The sequence below is a fragment of the Artemia sp. Qi Xiang Cuo genome, chromosome 4 (genome assembly GCF_049724085.1).
Source record: "Artemia sp. Qi Xiang Cuo chromosome 4, ASM4972408v1, whole genome shotgun sequence".
In the NCBI taxonomy this organism is placed as follows: domain Eukaryota; kingdom Metazoa; phylum Arthropoda; class Branchiopoda; order Anostraca; family Artemiidae; genus Artemia; species Artemia sp. Qi Xiang Cuo.
Window position 1 is genome coordinate 15,045,299 of NC_142797.1, and position 20,315 is coordinate 15,065,613.

The window sequence follows — 20,315 nt, forward strand, 5'->3', positions numbered from 1 at the left end:
GGCTTCAGATAGGCTGTTCCACAGTGGGACAGAACAAACAGTTGAGAGGAACAGGAAAAAAGCATGACTTAAGAGCAGTGGCGTAATTTTGTCAAAATCATGGGGGGGGGGGAGAAAGTTGAAGCTGATTTTCAAAAAACAAGTGAAAATGACAGTAAAATCTAAAAAAAAGCAATTTGATACCATAAAGGTATTATTTAGTACTATGAAGGTACTTTACAGTATAATAAAGGTAAATATGTACTAAAAAAGGTGATCTATTTCTGTTGATACTTGAATTATGAAGGTTTGCCTTAGTTTTGACAAGATTTTGGAAGAAACTAAATTTCCGCTGTGGGGGCAAACCGAGGTCTGGGTGGGGCAGGTACCCCCCCCCCCCCCTGCCCCATATAAAAATAAGCCCCAGCTAAAGAGGTCATTTTCTCGCAACTTGCGAGTTGTTATTACATCTTCTCTTTTCTTGTGGTATATTAAAGTAGGGAGTTTGTGTGAATCGAGACATTCCTTGTAGGACTTGTCTTGCAATACAGGGATAAGCTTTGTCACCCTTCTTAGAACACTCTCAAGCTTCACATCCATCTTATAGTGGGGAGAAGCTAGGATCATGCCAAATTCTAGGTGAGGATGGACTATGGCTTTATATAGTTTCATAATTAACCATGGCTTTCTGTTGGTGAATTTTTGCTTTATGAGCCAAAAGGAATGGTTTGCTTTTGGAGCTTGAGCTTGTATGCAGCAGTGAAACTTTCACTAATTGTCAACAATGACCCCAGGTCCTTCTCAGAGACAGTGTCAAGCTGGGCAGCTCCTATGCAATATGAATGTTTTGGATTGTTGCACCCAAGATCTAGGACTTTACATTTGGAGGCATTGAACTGTAGACACCAGTCCAATCTGGATAGTTTATTCAGATCTTCTTACATAGTTGACTGATTTAGGTCGTTTCGGCTACTCCTAGGAGCTTGCACTCATCAGCATATCTCCATGTTTAACTGAGTGCATGATTTACCCAAACATTATTTGAAATGATTTTAAAAAGTGGATAGTAATGGAAGAAACATGGCAATCTTATTCATAGAAACATCCTGCATATAAAGTAAGGATTTCATTGCTTCCTTTTAGTTTATATATATTGTTTGGGCTATATATGGGACCATCCACAGGGGGGGGGGTGCATCTACAGGTGAATTGATTATTATATTTGGAAAGGGAATAAAAAAAAGAAGCAAAAGGGACAGGGAATCATATATTTCCCCAAGTCAGTTATGAAATCTAGAATATATTTACCAATAAACTGTACCAAAATTTTTTCATCATTAATTTGACATAGACTTAGTGGTTTGCCCCATGAGAATAAAACACCATAAAATTCAGAAAACTACTTAAAAAAAATTCTAAATAAACTTATATCATTCGTAAAAGCTGTTGCTTGCCATTAAATTAATTTTAAGAAAAGAGAAATGTATGGAAAATATCAAATTTGGTCTATATTTATAACCATTAAGGGGTTGAGGGTAAAATAAAGTAAAATGATTTTAAGAATGATATATGTAGGCTTTAGAGAGGCATATGCTGAACTTCCTTTTCCATTAACCCAGTGTTTCCAGATGTGTCTAGATTATAAGTGTATAACTGTGGAATGGAAGTTAGCATATATTACCCCAGTGCAAAAAGGTGGTAATAGAGATGAGGCAGCCAACTACCAACCAATCACTATCACCTCTGCTGTTGAAAAATACTTGAAAGCATAGTCAACACTATAGTCATTCACAATCTGACTTGAGGTAAGCTGTTGTACTGTGCCAGCATGGTTTCTATTCTGCTTGATCAGTTGAGACCAACCTTATTGAAGCATATGAATATGCCACCAAACTTATAGATAATGGTTTTCTAGCAGACATTTTTTGCTAAACTTTGCAAAAGCAATGATATGGTGTGTCATAGGAGACTGCATATTAATAATAATAATAATAATAACATTTATTCAACCAGCATCTACAAAAATAGATTATAGTGGAGCGCTACAAAAAGAAAAGAAACCAGCTTCAAAAAGATAAAGATACAACACTCATTGTAATTCACAACACTCAAGTAAATACAGGTGAGAAATGTTGTTTATCTAATTTAACTTTTAGCACTGAATTAATTTGAATGCTTGACCATTGTTTGGATGGCTCTTTAAAACCAAATTTTTCAAGGCGGGAATTCCTATAAAGCTTGGGTATGTACAGTAAAAATTTTGCAAATTTATAATAGCAATTTTTGACGTTTTCAATGTCTCTCATTGACAGCATGTGGGATGCAGCGGCAAGGTAGGTTATGTGTGGTAAGCACACTGAACAATAAATTGAGACAAGAGATTTCCTGAAGTAGCGTCTGCGTTTCTACACTACAGACACATAAGCACATTTAATAGCTTTAGTTGTTTGCTTAACAATTGCTTATCTAGGTCTAATGATTATTTCTGCAATCATAATACCAAGATATATCAGCTCCAATACCATAGGGACAACATGATTTCCAAGAGTGACAGAATCACTTTGCAGTGCATTAAAGGACAAAAACTCATGCTTATCAATATTGATAGAAAGCCCGATAGATAGAAAATCACTTAGGGAGTCGATTGAGGTTCTCTTGTAAGTCTGTTTTGGATCTACTGAGCAGAAAGACGTCGTCAGCGTATGCCAAGTAAGACAGGTCAGTACCATGCAATAGGAGAGAGGGCGAGATACGGTCCGGAATCTTGGAGATGGCATGTTTGAAAATAAGAGGACTAAGAACGCTGCCTTGCCTCACACCTCTTCTGATTTTTCCAGGATCTGAAATTGTACCTTTCCACTTGGCCATCACAGTCAAATTTTTGTACCAAAATTTCAGAGTACTCACTATGCTTGAGCTTACTCCATTGTGCAGTAGAGCATTCATTGCTTGCATGTGACTGATGCTATTGAACACTTTTGATATATCAATGGTGTGCATATACAGAGGCGACTTTTTTCTTTCCAAGTCCATAAGTACGTTAGCCAGTAGGTGGTGAGCCTCTGGGCACCCGAGACCTTTCTGGAACCTAAGCTGATTGTCCCCAAAGTGTCCAGTATCAAGCTCAGAGAAGATCACATTTTCAAACACTTTGCTCGAGATGCACAAGATGGTTATGGGTCTATAAAATTTGCATTTGTTTGGATCTTTTCCTTTTTTGGTGACAGATGAAATGACCCCTTTTTAAGCTAGAAGCAATTGGTATTAATACAGAAACTATTGAATGGGTAATGCTTTTGCTGAGTAATAGAAAACAAGCAGTAAAAGTGTTTCTAGCTTAGCTGAAAGTTTTGGAAGAAATAGAAACAATGCAATCAGAATTGGACACATTTACTTGCTGGGCAGAGACTTGGGAGCTGGAGTTAAACATCCAGAAATACAGTGATATCCACTTTGATAAGAAAAAAAACTCAAGACACTAGTACTCTATTGAGTCCTTGGACAAAGAGGGCAACCTATTGTCAATAGTCATGCCAAATGTGATGTGGGCCCATTAGTTGATGAAGAGTTAAAGTGTAGTTTACATGCCCAGACTGTTACTGCAAAGGCTAGCCAGACCCTTGGTACATTTAAGAGAACTTTCAACAGTTGTTCCCCCTCAGTTGTTTCAAAGCTTTTTAAAGGTTGAATTTGGCCTAAGCTAGAGTTTGGAATGTGCATTGCTTTCCAAATAAGGGGCATCTTCGAAATTTTACCAAATTGCTACCTCATTTATGCCACATTTTCTGCAGAAATCAGGAATTTTGCTAAATTTCTGCTGAAGTTTTTTCCTTTGGCAAAAATTTTATTGAATGCCAAAAGAGTTGGGGGGGGGCTCCCCCCCCCTCAGGACGCCCCTGCTGGCAAGTGTACCATTGAGAATAAACATTGTAAAAAAAATACCATAAAAAAAGGAAATTACAGTCTTCACCTTGAACAACAAGGAAAATCAAATTTTTGCATGGGTAGCACTAGTACTTTCACTTTTTTGCAAACAGGAAACTAAAACATCATAGAGTTGTCCAAGGTCTTGTTTAAAAGCTAATTTTTTTTACATCTAATTCCTTAAATTTCCATCATAGTCTAAGAACTATAGACAAGGTAACCTAATAATTTACCTTTTCTGGCCCCATTAAGGAGGTAAGTTTCTAGTTTAGCTACTTTTTGTTATTTTAGAAAGGGGTTAGGTTAGGAAAATGAAACTTTCAGGGCTGGTTCTACAGACTAAAGCATGTCCTGGGAAGGTATTTTGAAATAGGGGAGACCAGCTCATGTTGGCCACAGTACAGGTTTGTCATTTGTATTTAACTAGTGAGCCATCAATGAAAAAATTCCTATAGGTTAGCATTTAAGTTGCCATCTAGTAGCAAAAGCTTGGATGTATCCAACTTTGAGTTGAACACCATTTTCCAGGTTTTGTATGGTAAGTGGATTTCTAGGGCTTGAAAAGTAAATTTTTGTGTTAAAGGAAAATGAAAAAGCTGGTCTCTACATAAAGGTAAGAGAGAACTTTTTATGTTGATAGAAATGCCTGAGACTTAGTAAACTATTAATGATAGACATTTAGAGCCCACTACAATAACAACTGGAAAGTGCTGATTTTTGTCTGAAGACAGAAAAAGCCCACATTTGCCACAAGAAACCAGACCTGGTTCGCCACTCTATAACTGGCAAAACTGGAAAGAAAAATTTTTGCAACACACTTCATTGATTTACTGCATATTTTGTCAGATATACTTAATGAAAAAACGAAAATCCAATTTACTTTAGCCTGGAAGATTCTGTATGGTTGGATCAAACCTTGCTTGGCCCAGAAATGTAGCTTGGTGAGGAAATTAAAAATAAAACCACTGGTCCGAGCTGCTTCAATCAAAGCTATTGTAAAGAAACAGAACAAAAAAATGGCTGTAAGAAAAATATGTAATACTACAAACAACTCTGAGAGGATATGTCACCAAGGCTGAGAAACAGGATACGGATATTGAACTTCTACCTCTCTCATTTTTCTCACCACAGAAGAACAAGAAAATGCTCTTGCTAAATACTTGTAAGTTGTTTGCCATATAGGGTAAAGGCACCGATGATTTGACAGTGCAATTTCGGAACCACTGTCGAAATTTTCCTTCAAAACGGGATAGCTCTGCTTAGCCGTGACTTAGAGCGCCATCTATTCGTGCCGTCGTTATATTTCGACGGTGTGAAATGTGGACACTATATCCGGTACACCCAGATAAGAAAAGAACATTCACTTTAGTCAGTTTCCTGTTTTCAATACGAAAGAAGTTCCTGACAATTTTTCATCAGGTATGTAATGTTCAAAATATCATTACTTGATTATTTATCGCAAGAGAAAGTTGTTGTAGGTACCAATGTGCCAAGACACATTTGATCTTCTCTGAAATGTAGCCACATTACCTTGTTCTTGATAAAATTAAATGAAAATGGCGACGGGATGCATTGTTGAAACTAGATTCCAAGTGTCAAAAATTCTTTTTTGACGTAGTGAAATACCAGGCAGACTAAAAATGTTCCTTCAGCCGCATTCAAGCATAAATATTGCCTTCTATCAAGGGATTTATTTGTTTGGCAAATATCTCGTAGTAGCCTTGTCGATATTTTGGACAGACAGCAACAGGGCCCTGACGAAATATAGGTGACTTTGTCAAAACTTCACAGAACATGTAAAACAGATGAGAAATAATAGGTATTGAAATTCCAGGATCCACTGACGAAACCATAGGCACCATAACTGTTAAATTTATGGGTGCTTTCTGTGCAACAAGAGATTTTGATGATTATTATTTCTAATAATATTTCAGATGAAAGAACATTTAAACAAAAGGTTTTTTTTTAACTTTGACGTTTTACTTACAGACACTGGATTTTTCCATCATCTGAGGAACTGCCACTTGGCCTCATACCATGCAGGGGCGTAAATTGCTATGGGGCAGGGCGTCAGTTGCCCCCCAGACCTCGTTTTGCCCCCTCCCCCCGACCTGATTTTGCCCCCCCCCCAGATTTTTTAGATTATACCCATATTTATCCTTCATCCGAATAAAAAATACAAATTATATTGAATACAAAATCTTACACAAAATGACGCGTAGGCTTATGTTTTGGACAAAACTAAGAATCTGCATATGAAAATAAAATCCACTAAATCAAATAAACTTCTTAAATTTCTTGAAATCCACTCCCGTTTTCCTAGACCCTATCCCTTCCGAAATGCTAGTGAAACAAATTTTTTACACCAAATTTGTTACACTATATACTATTTGTATTTAATAGTGTATATTAAAATTTTTTGTACCAATTTTTTTATACCAAATACTGTACACTAGAAACAATTTTGTTAGTTTTATTACTTCTACTTTTTCCATAGTGATTTACACTTTTATACATTCAATGAAGTTGAAAAAAAACAAAGAAACCAAAATATACGTGTCAAATACACCAGGTTCTGCCCACAAGTATTCCCCAAGTATTTAGATGGGTGTCGAATTGGGTTCCGAATGGCGTCGAAAACAGGTAACTTTTTGTTGTGTCGAATTTGTAGGTGAAAATGCTCTAATTTCGGAAAATTGGAGTTTTGTACCCTTTCCAGACAAAACTTCAAAGTTCTCATCAAACAGCTAGATTCCTAGATGATTTTCCTACATACTAAAAACCTTTTCATGCGGAAAGTCTTTAAATTAGGACTTATGGAGTAGAAAAACTGTTTTTTTACAAAAACTGTCGAATCATCAGTTTAACACCCAATACGGGTGTCGAATTCCTTGTGTCGAAAACAGGTAACTTTTTTGTTGTGTTGAATTTGTAGGTGAAAATGCTCTAATTTCGGAAAATTGGAGTTTTGTACCCTTTCCAGACAAAACTTCTCATCAAACAGTTAGATTCCTATGTTTTTCCTACATACTGAAACCCTTTTCAAACCGAAAGTCTTTAAATTAAGACTTCTAGAGTAGAAAAACTGTTTTTTTACAAAAACTGTCAAATCATCAGTACCTTTACCCTACATTATTGTTTAGCACTGCTTGAAGTTTGTCAGTTTGCTTGCAGGTATTCTCTTACAAAAGGACTTACCACACCAAACTCATGGACAAGCAGTGACAATCAAAGTACTGCAGATGAAGATAGGTACAGTGGTTTTATTGCAAGACACCCACATCTTACTGTAAGAGGACCTGAAGCAACCAGTCTTGGCTGTGCAACTGCTTGCAATTGTGTGACAGTTGGAGATTTTTTGAAAATCTTGATGTGTACTAGCACCACAAATTTACCAAGCAAAATATTTGGAATGTAGACAAAACTAGACTATCAACAGTCAACAAGCCAGGGAAAATTGTTGCAGCTAAAGGACAGAAACAGGTTGGCAAGGTAACATCAGCAGAAAGATGGCAGAATATTACTATGTGTGTTTGTGTCAGTGCTGTGGGTAATTGCATTCCTCCTATGCTCATTTTTCCTTGCAAGAATTGCCTGGAAATCTTACTGAAAGGAGCATCACCAGGCACCATTGCTCATGGGTCAGAAATGGCTTCTGGTTGGAGGTATAATGAACTATTTCTTGTTCAGATGAACCATTTTAATCAATCATACAAGACCAAGTAAGGCTAATCCTGTGCTTTTAATACTTGACAATCACACTAGTTGTTACAGTAGGGAATTGTTTGACTTAGCCAAAGAAAATGGAGTTGTCATGCTCACTGTTCTGCCTCATACAATGCATAAGCTACAACCACTAGTCAGGTCAGCTATGTTTTCTTTGAAGGCTTTCTACAACAGGGAATCTGTGACTTTTATGACAGAGCATAAATGCAAGAATATCTCAATGTATAACATCTTTGAGCTTTCTGGAAAAGCATATCCCAAAGCAGTGATCCCAGAAACACAATCAGCAGTATTTACTGCACCAGCATTTTCTCTTTCAATCCCATTATTTTCAGAGATCATGAGTTACTCAGTTTATATGTCTCTGATTGACCATCAACTTCAAACCATGGTGCCATAGAACCTCCAGCACCCATTGCTTCTTCTGCTGATGATGATGTGGCTAATCAGCCCACCAGCAATGAGAACAATACCCAATCTATCTCAGGATTCTCTTTACATGAACTAACTGATAAAAGCTTCTCTGAACTAGTTGATGTGTCTCCATTTCTGAAAGGTTCTCCAAGAAAACAAATCAGACATGCTGTGAAAAAAAGACTACCAAAATTTTGACTGATACCTCAGTGAAGGGAAGAATCCACCAGGAAGAGGAAAAGGGAACCGAAAACCCAGGAGAAGAAGAGCACAAAGAAAGCTAAATTGCAACACCCAAGCAAGCTATTGTTCCTCAAGAGTGAAAGTAAGTCTGATCATGTTGAGATGAAGCTTGACAATGAGAGTGAGGACAGTCTTAAGCTAGGAGAAGATAAGGAAGATGTGGGAAACAAGCCAATAAAAGTGGGTGACTTTGTTTTAGTAGGACTTTGCAGGTAAAAAGAGTGCTACATGCTTCTTTGCTGCAAAAATTTTGAAGGAACATTCAGTTGAACTTGATGTTCTATTCTTGAAGTGCATAGAACCAAGCAAATTTGTGCTTACCAAAGAAGAATCAATCATCTTAAATCCAAGGTTGTAACAGGATTAGGTAAGCCTTCAGTCTCAGGTGGGACTTCAAGACTTGCTGAAAGACTAAAGTTTGGTGTTGACCATTCAGGACACAAGATACATTACTTGGTAGTAGTGTTCCATCTAATGAGATTACCTTCAATAGCAAACTTAGCTAGGATTTGATTTGACATGGCAACTTTCAGAATTATTTGAAGTTGAAAACTCTATTTACCAAAAATAAATAACCATTAAAGTGTCAAACATGGGATAGTCTCCCCTACCTACCTCTACTCCTTCCTCCTCTAGAGGGCTTTGACATTTGATGACCTTTAAAAATATTTGTGTTATGAAAGTGAAACCTTGAAATATAGATCATCTGCTCAAACAAAGTAGGCTACAACAAAACTTTTTTCAGCTTCACAACTTTGCTCAATCCCAATTTATGAGGTTTTAAAGTCCTGCAAACACATTTCCCAAAATAAAAAAAAAAGTTGCTATGGCTTAAAATTCTAGTTTAGCTACTTTTTGCTATCTTGGAAAGAGGTTAGGTTAGGAAAATTAAAATTTCAGTATTGAATCCAAGGCCAAAAACATACACAAGGAAGGTATTGCCAAGCTTCCATGTTAACCCTCTTCTGATTTATAGGTCTTAGAAATTTGCCTACTTGACAGGTCTATTACACATTGAAGTTTTGACACAACCACATTTTATGTTAATTTTATATTTCATTTCTGTTTCTTTTTCTCTGATTTTAGTTTTGAAAATACAATTCCTGTTATTTGAGTACAATTTTAAGCCATACCCATGGTTTTTTTTCTAAATTTAGAAATGTAGGCTATATGCAGATCTTTAAAACCTCACAAATTGAGATTGAGCAGAGTTAGGAAGCTAAAAGCACTTCTACTGTGTTTCATCTAAGCAGAATTTCTATTGTGCAAGGTTTCACTATTATACCACAAGGATCTCTAAGTTTCATCAAAGGTCAGGACCCTCCAGAGGGAGAAAGAGTGGAGGTAGTTACTTCAAAATACCTTCCTGGGACATACTTTAGCCTGTAGACCCATCCCTGAAATTTTTATTTCCCTAACTTAACCCCTTTTGTTTCATTTTCCAGTAAGTTTTTGTTGTTCATATTATTGACTTATGAATAAAGTGAACATACCACTTGGTGTGTTTTTTATGCTCTTTCCAAATGTAATAATCATTTTTGTCAGAAATGAATTTCACCCCAACCCCTATATGTACCAATCCAGGGTATATATTTGCATATTAGGGGGAGGGGGTAAATTTTATTTCTGATGTAAATGAGAGGTAAGTTTAAACTCCCCCCCCTACTGTACAAATATATACCCGGAATTGTTATATATTGGGGTGGGGGTCAGTGGCAGATCCAGGAGGGGATCTGCCACTGGAAATTCATTTCCGATAAAAATGATTATTATATTCGTAATCAGCATAAAAAAAGGCATTGAGTGGTATATTCACTTTATGCATAAGTCAATAATATTATTTGGTAGATATTTACCAAATGATTATTATATTTGGAAAGAGCATAAAAAGCATCAAGTGGTATGTTACTTTATTCATAAGTCCTTATTATGTTATTCCTTAGTGTGACAAGCTTTTTGTATAGCTTACCACTGTTGGTATTCATAAGTAAATAATATGAACAATGAAAAATTTACCCATTTTCGAAGATAGAGAAAGGTAGCTAAACTAGAATTTTACCCATTAAGAGTTCAAAATGGATGTGGCCTCAGAAGAGCTTAATGAATTTGAAGAGAGCATAACTAAGGTATCAAATAATGTAATCACTTTCTTTCTAGGTAAATTATAACATGTAAATATTTAAATAGTTACCATCTAAATTATATAATCCACATATAATCCTCAACATTTCTTGTTTGTCATTCAACTAATTTGAAGAAAATTCACATTTGGAAAATTCATAGGTTTAAAATTTGGGCTTTAAATTTGACTACTCAGGGGTAAAGTGTTTCTAAAAAAAAAAAAAAAAGCCTAGGCTTCAAAATCTGATTGTGTTTCCATCTGAGGGAGAATACAGCTAAACTAAAACATAAAATTCCACTCAAAAAGATGAATAAGATAGGTTTAAATTCAACTCATTCCTGAATCTTGTACCAATATAAGAGAGTCTCAGCAAATATCGTTGAACCACCATGCTTGAAATTTGAAAAAATTTATGAAAAAAATGCCATCTATAAAGTTTTGCCGTTTCCGTCATCTCTACCAAATACCAAACTGTTGGTCCTCATTGATTCAAACTGATTTTTTTGTGACCTTATATGACATACGTACAAGGAGTGCACGGGAACATATGTGTTAGTACTTATTTTAAGACAAAAAAAATATCATTGTTGTTTTCGATTCATTCTCATATGTAAAACTGTCTATGTAGTAGTTACAATTTACCCTGGACATTTTGTCTACTTTTGTGAGCAAACCTGCGTTTGTGACGTTACTGACACGCAAGGCTGACTCATTTAGAGGAATCCTTCACGCGTGTTTGCGTAATTGAAATCAAATCCAAGACTGTCCACATCAGGCATGAAACTTTACAGAAAATTAAATCCCGTGAAAACGACAAGAATTGTAAAATGAAAGTAAAAAAGATAAGAAGTGTGGGAAAATTTTTCAATTTATCCTAGTAATATATGTATATATATATATATATATATATATATATATATATATATATATATATATATATATATATGGCTTTTATATATATTGATTTTCACTGACACTTGTCTTCCATCTGAGCCTGTTGCCACAGTGAAGCAACAGGATGCTTTAAATCATCCTCCAGTTTTTGTGTTTTCATGTAACCTTTGGCATATTTGATTCTGTACCACAATATTTTTTCCAAAAGATCCATTGGAATACAAGAAATTAAGAGAGATTCCATAATTTAAGGGATTTGCAAGGTGTCCTTTGACAGCTTCATCGGGGTCCAAAAAGCACATTTGCCCATATGAATATCATTCAAAATTACCTTCAGTGGTCTATGATGGATATATATTGATTTTGTGATAAATACGTCCATCTACTTTGAAGCTGAAAACATTAAGACTATTGATGGTTCGATCGTCACTTACGTTGAATGAAGCTAAAGCAAAACGTGAGTTCAAGATTTGTTTTAGTTTGTGGAATTCTTTAGAAATCAAGTGATATCTTATAACAGGCCAAGCCAATTTATTTGGAATTTATGGAGGTGGCAATCCAATTCAACCAACCAGGCAGCAACCTCCAAATAAATCCCTTTTGTTGCCTGCTTTTCAGGCGAGAAAACGGAGGAATCCACAGTGAATATAACCAACGTTAAAGGGTCCAATGACTTGTAATTAACACTGACGCTGTTGATGGCATCTTTTTAGATTGTTACTGGTGTTTTGCAAAACAGTTTGTTGGTGTCGAAGATTGCGATGCCGTTGTTCTTCTAATATCATCTTTCTTTTTCACTTTCATTTTTGACTCGTTCTGAGTCTCACTGCTGCTTGTCTTCTAACAGCACAATTCTTTGCTCTTCATTGTCATTTTTGATACTCACTGTCACGTTTCTGCTAACCCTACAATTCTTTGTTTTTCACTTTCATTTCTGGCACGTTCTGATTCCCCCTGTTGCTTGCAATTCTCGCTGCCATTTATCTTCTAAATGCATATTTGTTTGTTCACGCTGTCGTATTTCTTCTAACCATATATTTCTTTGTCCTTTATTTCAGTTTTTGATTCGTTCTGATCCTCATTTTCAGATGTCTTGTAACCACATATTTTTTTCGTGTTTCAATTTTGTATTGAGTCGTTGTAATCCTTGCAGCCACTTATCTTTTAGCCTCATATTTCTTTGTTTTCAATTTTGTTTTTGATCGTTGTAATTGTTTTCGCAAGTATTCTAACTAAATATGTGTTTGTTTTTTATTTTCATTTATCATTGCTTCGGATGTTTTTTTTTAATGCCATTGGACTTAGCGGCTCGAATTGGTCTAGTCACTTTTGATGGTCTAGTCACTTTTGATGGTCTAGTCAGTTTTGATTGCCTAGATTGTTCATTTTCACCCGTACACTTACATTTCTCAGGTTGTTCTCTTCATTTTGTCTCATTTGATAGTCCAGTTTGTTCATTTTCAGCTTGCGTAATGCCCTCTTTTGTCCTTTTTAGTTCTCATTTTGAGATTACTTTAATTATTTTTTGTCCTGTAGATATTGTGAAACTGGTAAAAACACCTTTTGAAATTTACATCACCGATTATGAATACATGAATTAACATATTTCTAAGTTTTTGTTCAATAAATTCTTCTAAAAGTGATTGAAGATCTAATTTCCTTGAGTCTTCGCTTTCAATAGATATAATTACTAAACAAATCAATCTATCCTGATTCACTGTTGATGTAGGATAGTTTTTATTGGTTTTAACCTTCTCTCCAAAAACAACGCTTACTGAAATTGTCAAGAATAGGCTATTTCAAACATAGGCTATTGTGGAAAAAAACTGGTCATTTTGATGCCAGTGCGGGCCTTTTCAAACGCAAGGCCAGAATGGGCTCAATCGTTTCAATTGCCCTTTATCCAGCCTTGAGCCCTAGACAGTTGGTCGAAAAGGAAAACTATTGGCAATATGCCATTCTTTGTTCACAGAATGTGCTCCAGTCATCTCAATTTTTCTCTCGTTTTAGCATCAGGAAGTGGAATTTCACTACACTTTACACGTATAGCCTACTGTTTGGAATTCTGTCTATTTTTAGATTAATGTTTTCTCAAGATATCAATATTTCTGTTTCATTTAATTCCCCTTTCGCTCATTTTTATTCTCTCTATTAGCTAAGATTTTGTTAGATGTATCGGATTGTTTAGGTATAGCTGAATGTGCCAATGATCACTGGTCAGATGAATTTAGTTTTTGTTTTTGCATGAAAACCACAGTACACATATTTAGGCAGCAGGATCAAACTGAAAAATATCTGTAACCAAGGGTCTAGGCACGTATAAAAGCTTCTCTCATTTCCTTTGGCTAAGCTCTGTATTGTATATTTCTCAATAGCTCGATCAACTTTGAGAAACGATGTGAACCTGTGTTATTTATGATTGCGAAAGCCGAAAGAAAGGGGATTAGTCGGTGAAGTGGTTCGTTACTGTCCCATCTCACAGGTATGGCTTATGACTAGACTGAGTCTCGGATCCAGGATATCTAAAAGGAGAATTTTGATGAAATTTTAGCAAATGCAGAAAATTCCAGTGCTAACTTGTGATCAACGCTGTAACAGGGATATAGCCGGAATTTCATAAATAGTGGGAGAGATCCACGAAGTGGCCGGACTTTTTGAAATTTGCCACAAAACGTTTTCCCACAAAGGGGCAACCTAATAGATTTAGAACAGATTATCTTTAAGATTTCCCACTAATCTGTGGTTTTATTTTAGATAGGCCTAGTAATATTTCACCATGGAGCGTCAAAACTTTTTTCTTCTTGGTAAGGAAAAACGTTCTCTTTGAACTTTCCCTATTTTATACTCCCTTTTTGGGCCATAAAAATGTCCTTCGAAATTTGATGTAGGAATTTTGTTTTTCTTCTAATAACTGGTGGAAAAGCCCTATTCAAAAAAAAATCAAACGTCTGTTAAGAACTGTTTACCGTGAAATTCTAAGTGAGTTTTCCGAAAATTGAAGGACATCAAAAGAATTGTATTTGCATTACAAGATGAATATAAAGTACTACTTCTTGTAAATACTCCGCTAAGAACTTGCAAATTACGTAAAACTTCTCATCAGAAAGCATTTTTTATTATGACTCATTAAGTTAACTTGACGAATCTTTTCATTATCTTTCCAGTTTAAGGTTAAGTGCAAATTTGGTAGAAAACTTAGAATGTTTTAGAATTTTATTAAGATTATTTAAAATTATTGAATCATTCTAGTTACCATTTTATTGTCGGTTGCTTGACAAGCTTTTGTTTTGTCCACGGGTATTGGCGGGGGAGGGGGTATTAGTTTAGATATTTGGTAATCTTTTTTTTTAGAAAGAGGCAATTTTTTAAAACTATTATTTGATTATCTTCTTAATGGGCTCCTCAGTAGGCTACTAAAACAATAAAAATTAAACCAATATCTATAAACATATGTGAAAAAAGGAAGTGGCTAAATTTAATTTAGCAGCAAATCCGCATTCATGCAGACCACGTTATTTCCCTTTGAGAAAAATAGATAAAACTATAAAAATGAAATATCAATGCGAAGTGCCAAACTTCCTAATCAAATGTCATCACGTTAAGGCATGGTTCAAATAAAACAAATTCATTCTTTGTTTTCCTTTCTATTCTCAAACCAATGTTATTTTTACCTTTTGCATTATTAGGGGCAGACCAATTATTTTCCTTTTTCTTTTTTATCCTTCAACGTATTGCATTCTTCATTACCTCCTAGACACTCGATTTGTCTTATTTCTTTACCTGTCCTCCAAGCTGTGAATACCGATACCATACGCGTGCCACCCATTAAAAAAATGTAATCTCGCTTATTTTTCTCTTGGTTCAAAGTTTAACCGGGGCAGCTGCACCGTTGTCCGGCTTTGTCTAATGGTTGAGATAGGAGATGATCGTACTGTCTAGATATGTGTTCTATGACGACAATGTACAAACGTTACCTTAGGATTTGAAATCACAAGGTTTTGCGTCATTCCAGCTTATTGGATTACTATTCAGCTGAATAATTTACCTATTACAGAATTAAAAAATATACAATTAATTGGTAAGAAAACTTGAGTTTTGCAAAACTAAATATTCCAAATTTCAATTTTTACCACTTAAACAGATAAGTTAAACTGACTTAAAACACTTTTTCGTAACACTTCATTTATTAATTGTTACCCTAAGATCACATTATTGCATTTGCGTGGATAATTAAATGTTTGTTGTTACTTAAGACTAGCCCAACCAGCTACATATTTATGCATGTTAGTGAAAAATGCTGAGTTTAATATATTAGCAGTATAAGAATCTTACTCTAATTTTTAAAGGCCGTTGGAATTATTCAGGTACCATAGGCCAAGTATTGAATAAACAATTGTCTTATCACTTAATGGTAAAACTGAGATCGGTCCTTTGCTGTGTGGGTCGAGCTTTTTTGTATCTGAAGACAGGACAGTAGCTTACTAACACTAGTACCCATAAAGTTTATAGATATTTAAAATTGTTCATTTTCGGCGGCAGGGAAAATCAGTAAAAAAAAATGTGGTTGGCAGATAGTGTCTACATGGATAAAAGTCACCAATGGTATTATCAATTGCTAAAACCTTTACGCTAGGAAAACAGAAGTCAAATTGGGTAAACTGGGGCATAAGTTTTGTTGATGCTATACGTATCCCATATTCGGGTCTCATGTCATTTAAAATATTTAGTTTCTTTCTAAAAAGAGTCATTTCTTTTTTTTGTCACTCGGGGAGATTGTTGGGAATTGAATACATGCATGCACATGCTATGCGAAAATACACATAGACTGCGAGATTTTCGACGCACCTAGTAGCCAATCCCTGAGCCATTTTTGTTAGGCAAACAAGGTTATAGAAACCCATACTTGACGGTACTTACTTCTATTTGACAAGTGCAGGTATAATAAAAAAAAAAAGGTCGCATAGATTATTTGGAATACCATTCTTGAGTGAAGAGTTCAAATAAGTAAACTGATATTTCTTTACAGAAATCTGATCAATAGCCTATAAAAGTGTAATCTTTCTCGTGTTCAAAATAAAATTAAATTTGGTATTCTGAATTTGCTCCTAGTAATGACAAGTATTATAGACGCGCCCTGGGTGGGTTGTATATTACCTGTGTTATTATTATGTTCGCTGCCTTTCTGGTCTTTCTCCCTTTTAAAAAAAGAAGAAGAAAAAGAATGGTGTTAACAACCTGGTCATTCGGATATTTGTATATTTTTACTTTAGTTCCTTTTTTGGTAAAGTAATGGTAGAAAATTCAAAAATTTAATATCCTAGATGTAACAACAAAGTTGACTATGCTGCACAGAAAATTATCGGTTTCAGCATTCTCCTGATTCTTACCACATCGTAATTCAATTTGTTTGTTTTATTAATTGAGACATTTTTTTCTCTCAGTTACTTCACGAGTGTCATAACTTTTGTATGCTGAAGCTTAAAAATAAATTGTTATTGTTGTTAAATTATTATTGGTATATCACTGTTATTATTATTATTAATATTATAATTACTATTATAGTATTTATCCGACGTAAACTTAATGATATATTGCTAAAATCATCTAATCATTAGTTTTATCAATTCGTGAAAAATTAGGGAGGGCAAAATGTATTTCCAAATCTAAGCGGGACACATTTGTTGTTCATTTTCAGTTTTCACAATGAAAATACCAAAAAAGACACATTTTAGCTGAAAACATCCCCCCCCCCAAAAGGTTTTTTTCAAATATAGAGGAATAATCTAAGGGGCTACATGTCCCCTGACCCTCTCCCCCAATTATTACTACTGCTGAAAACAACACCGGTATCCCACAAGGTACCCCGATGGTATCTCATATTAAAAATTTGAAGCAGTGTCTATTTTTAAGAAAAAAACACATAAAGATATATTTGAGGAAGAAAAAGACATGGGAAACAAGTAAAGTAAGAAATAAGATAAATACGATATGGTAGTATACGAATGTATTTATAGAAACATCATAATATAGTATGAATACTCAAATATATCGATACATAAAATTATCCATAGCATTTGACAAGAAATCATAAAAGCTTAGTAACATCACAAATATCAAACACTATGCGATACCCAACTGTAAAAAAGGAGTGACTCGTGCTAATGGTAAATGAAAATACAAAAAAAAGCTTTGATAAAAATAATCAGTAAAGTAATATACAGCAGCAAATATCAATATACAGTAATATAATATACAGATAATTATACACATATCTATGATGATTCTAAATATCAAAACTCATTTACTTTGAGATTACCCACCAAAAATTTAGGAGCCCAAGAAAAATTTTTTTTTTCAAAAAAGGGGGAAAATAATCAAATTAAAGTTAAGTTAACAATCAAATTAATATCAAATTAAGAATTTCATTGAACCTAATTGCATAAGTTTGAAGCCTCTATCTACAAGATTGTGAAATTTAAATCTGCCCCTTCAATTAGGATCAGTGGATAGCGATCCATCAAAGGAACCTTTGTAACTTTCTGGATAAAATTTAATAGCAAGAATAAGATACACCCTTTCACTTGGGTACAACAGTATCACTGTGGCCAGAATTAAAGGAAGTTTCTAAACTATATATAATCTATGATCATTACACTTCGATTTGGAATGATCTTCTTGAGGAAGTTATACTAGAAGTTTCTCTGTTGACTATTTCAAAAGAAGATTCAATAGGCATCTAAGAACCTTGACAAACGAGTAGTGGCAAATCAGATATTTAATTATACCTAGTGCCACAAATTTAGGAAAAATAAATCTACTAAACAAATAATTCTTTGATAAATTTCCACTTGCATGGATGGCCTATGTCATACCAGGTATCTGGTAACACTGTTTCAAAGCAAAGACACAGTTTTCTGACCTTTTATTCTAGCTAAACATTCATTTGAACAACGTTTCCAGGAATACAATGAAAAACAGCTCGACGGAGCTTGCTTTCACTCGCGGATAATCTAAAAAACAAATTGAAAAAGTTCCCAAGTGGCACAAAAAAAAAAAAAAAATCCTGTAATTTCTAAAGCATATTAGTCACACAGGGATACTTTCCAGCTTTTGTTACTTTGTATCGAACTGGAATCTCATTAATGCTGTTCCCAATAGCTTGAATACTCACAGACCACAGAGGTGCAAAATTAACAGCCATGCTGAGAAGTTTGATGGCTTGCTGTGGCATTGCAACGTCGGCTTATTTAACATCTGCGTATAAGGTAACATAACAGCCATGCTGGGAAGTTTGATGGCTTGCTGTGGCATTGCAACATCGGCTTATTTATCATCTGCGTATAAGGTAACATAACCCTATTCTAAAACTATTACTAGCTTTTGTTACTTCGTATCCATCTGGAATCTCGTTAATGATGTTCCCAAAAGCTCGAATACTCACAGAACACAGAGGTGCAAAATTAACAGCCATGCTGGGATGTTTGATGGCTTGCTGTGGCATTGCAACGTCGGCTTATTTAACATCTGCGTATAAGGTAACATAACAGCCATGCTGGGAAGTTTGATGGCTTGCTGTGGCATTGCAACATCGGCTTATTTATCATCTGCGTATAAGGTAACATAAGCCTATTCTAAAACTATTACTAGCTTTTGTTACTTCGTATCCAATTGGAATCTCATTAATGATGTTCCCAATAGCTCGAATACTCACAGACCACAGAGGTGCAAAATTAACAGCCATGCTGGGAAGTTTGATGGCTTGCTGTCAGGGGCGATTCTCCAGCATTTTTATTGGGGGGGGGGGGCAAGAGGGGTCAAAATCTGGATAGTCAAAGGGCAGGGGCTGTATAATATTTTTTTCTCCATATTATTGGGGGGCAACTGCCCCCCCCCTAGCCACTCCCAAACGACGCCCCTGCTTGCTGTGGCATTGCAACATCGGCTTATTTAACATCTGCGTATAAGGTAACATAACAGCCATGCTGGGAAGTTTGATGGCTTGCTGTGGCATTGCAAGATCGGTTTATTTAACATCTGCGTACAAGGTAACATAAGCCTATTCTAAAACTATTACCAGCTTTTGTTACTCCATATCCAACTGGAATCTCATTAATTATGTTCCCAATAGCTCCAATACTCACAGACCACAGAGGTGCAATTTAACAGCCATGCTGGGAAGTTTGATGGCTTGATGTGGCATTGCAACATCGGCTTATTTAACATCTGCGTATAAGGTAACATAAGCCTATTCTAAAACTATTAATAGCTTTTGTTACTTCGTATCCAACTGGAATCTCATTAATGATGTTCCCAATAGCTCGAATACTCACAGACCACAGAGGTGCAAAATTAACAGCCATGCTGGGAAGTTTCATGGCTTGCTGTGGCATTGCAACGTCGGCTTATTTAACATCTGCGTATAAGGTAACATAACAGCCATGCTGGGAAGTTTGATGGCTTGCTGTGGCATTGCAGCATCGGCTTATTTAACATCTGCGTATAAGGTAACATAAGCCTATTCTAAAACTATTACCATTTTTTGTTACTTCGTATCCAACTGGAATCTCATTAATGATGTTCCCAATAGCTCGAATACTCACAGACCACAGAGGTGCAAAATTAACAGCCATTCTGGGAAGTTTGATGGCTTGCTGCGGCATTGCAACATCGACTTATTTACCATCTGCGCATAAGGTAACATAAGCCTATTCTAAAACTATTATTAGCTTTTGTTACTTCATATCCAACTGGAATCTCATTAATGATGTTCCCAATAGCTCGAATACTCACAGACCACAGAGGTGCAAAATTAACAGCCATGCTGGGAAGTTTGATGGCTTGCTGTCAGGGGTGATTCTCCAGCATTTTTATTTGGGGGGGGGGAAGGGCAAGAGGGGTCCATATCTATATAGTCAAAGGGCATGGGATGTATAATATTTTTTTCTCCATATTATTGGGGGGGGACAACTGCCCCCCCCCTTGCCCTCCCCAAACGACCCCCCTGCTTGCTGTG

The 20,315-nt window shown here is 35.6% G+C and overlaps 1 protein-coding gene across 1 annotated transcript in view; it reads right to left on the minus strand.

The window, feature by feature from the left end:
- Positions 1-18,803, minus strand: part of LOC148952806 (uncharacterized) — a 42,322-nt gene extending 23,519 nt beyond the window's left edge. Inside the window, exons 1-3 of the mRNA XM_089087784.1 lie at positions 18,677-18,803; positions 12,877-13,076; positions 10,760-10,800 (exon numbers count right to left, since the gene is read on the minus strand). Of these exons, the coding sequence (XP_088943910.1) occupies positions 10,760-10,800; positions 12,877-13,076; positions 18,677-18,803 (368 nt within the window). The remainder of the gene's footprint in view (positions 1-10,759; positions 10,801-12,876; positions 13,077-18,676) is intronic.
- Positions 18,804-20,315: the final 1,512 nt, after the last annotated feature.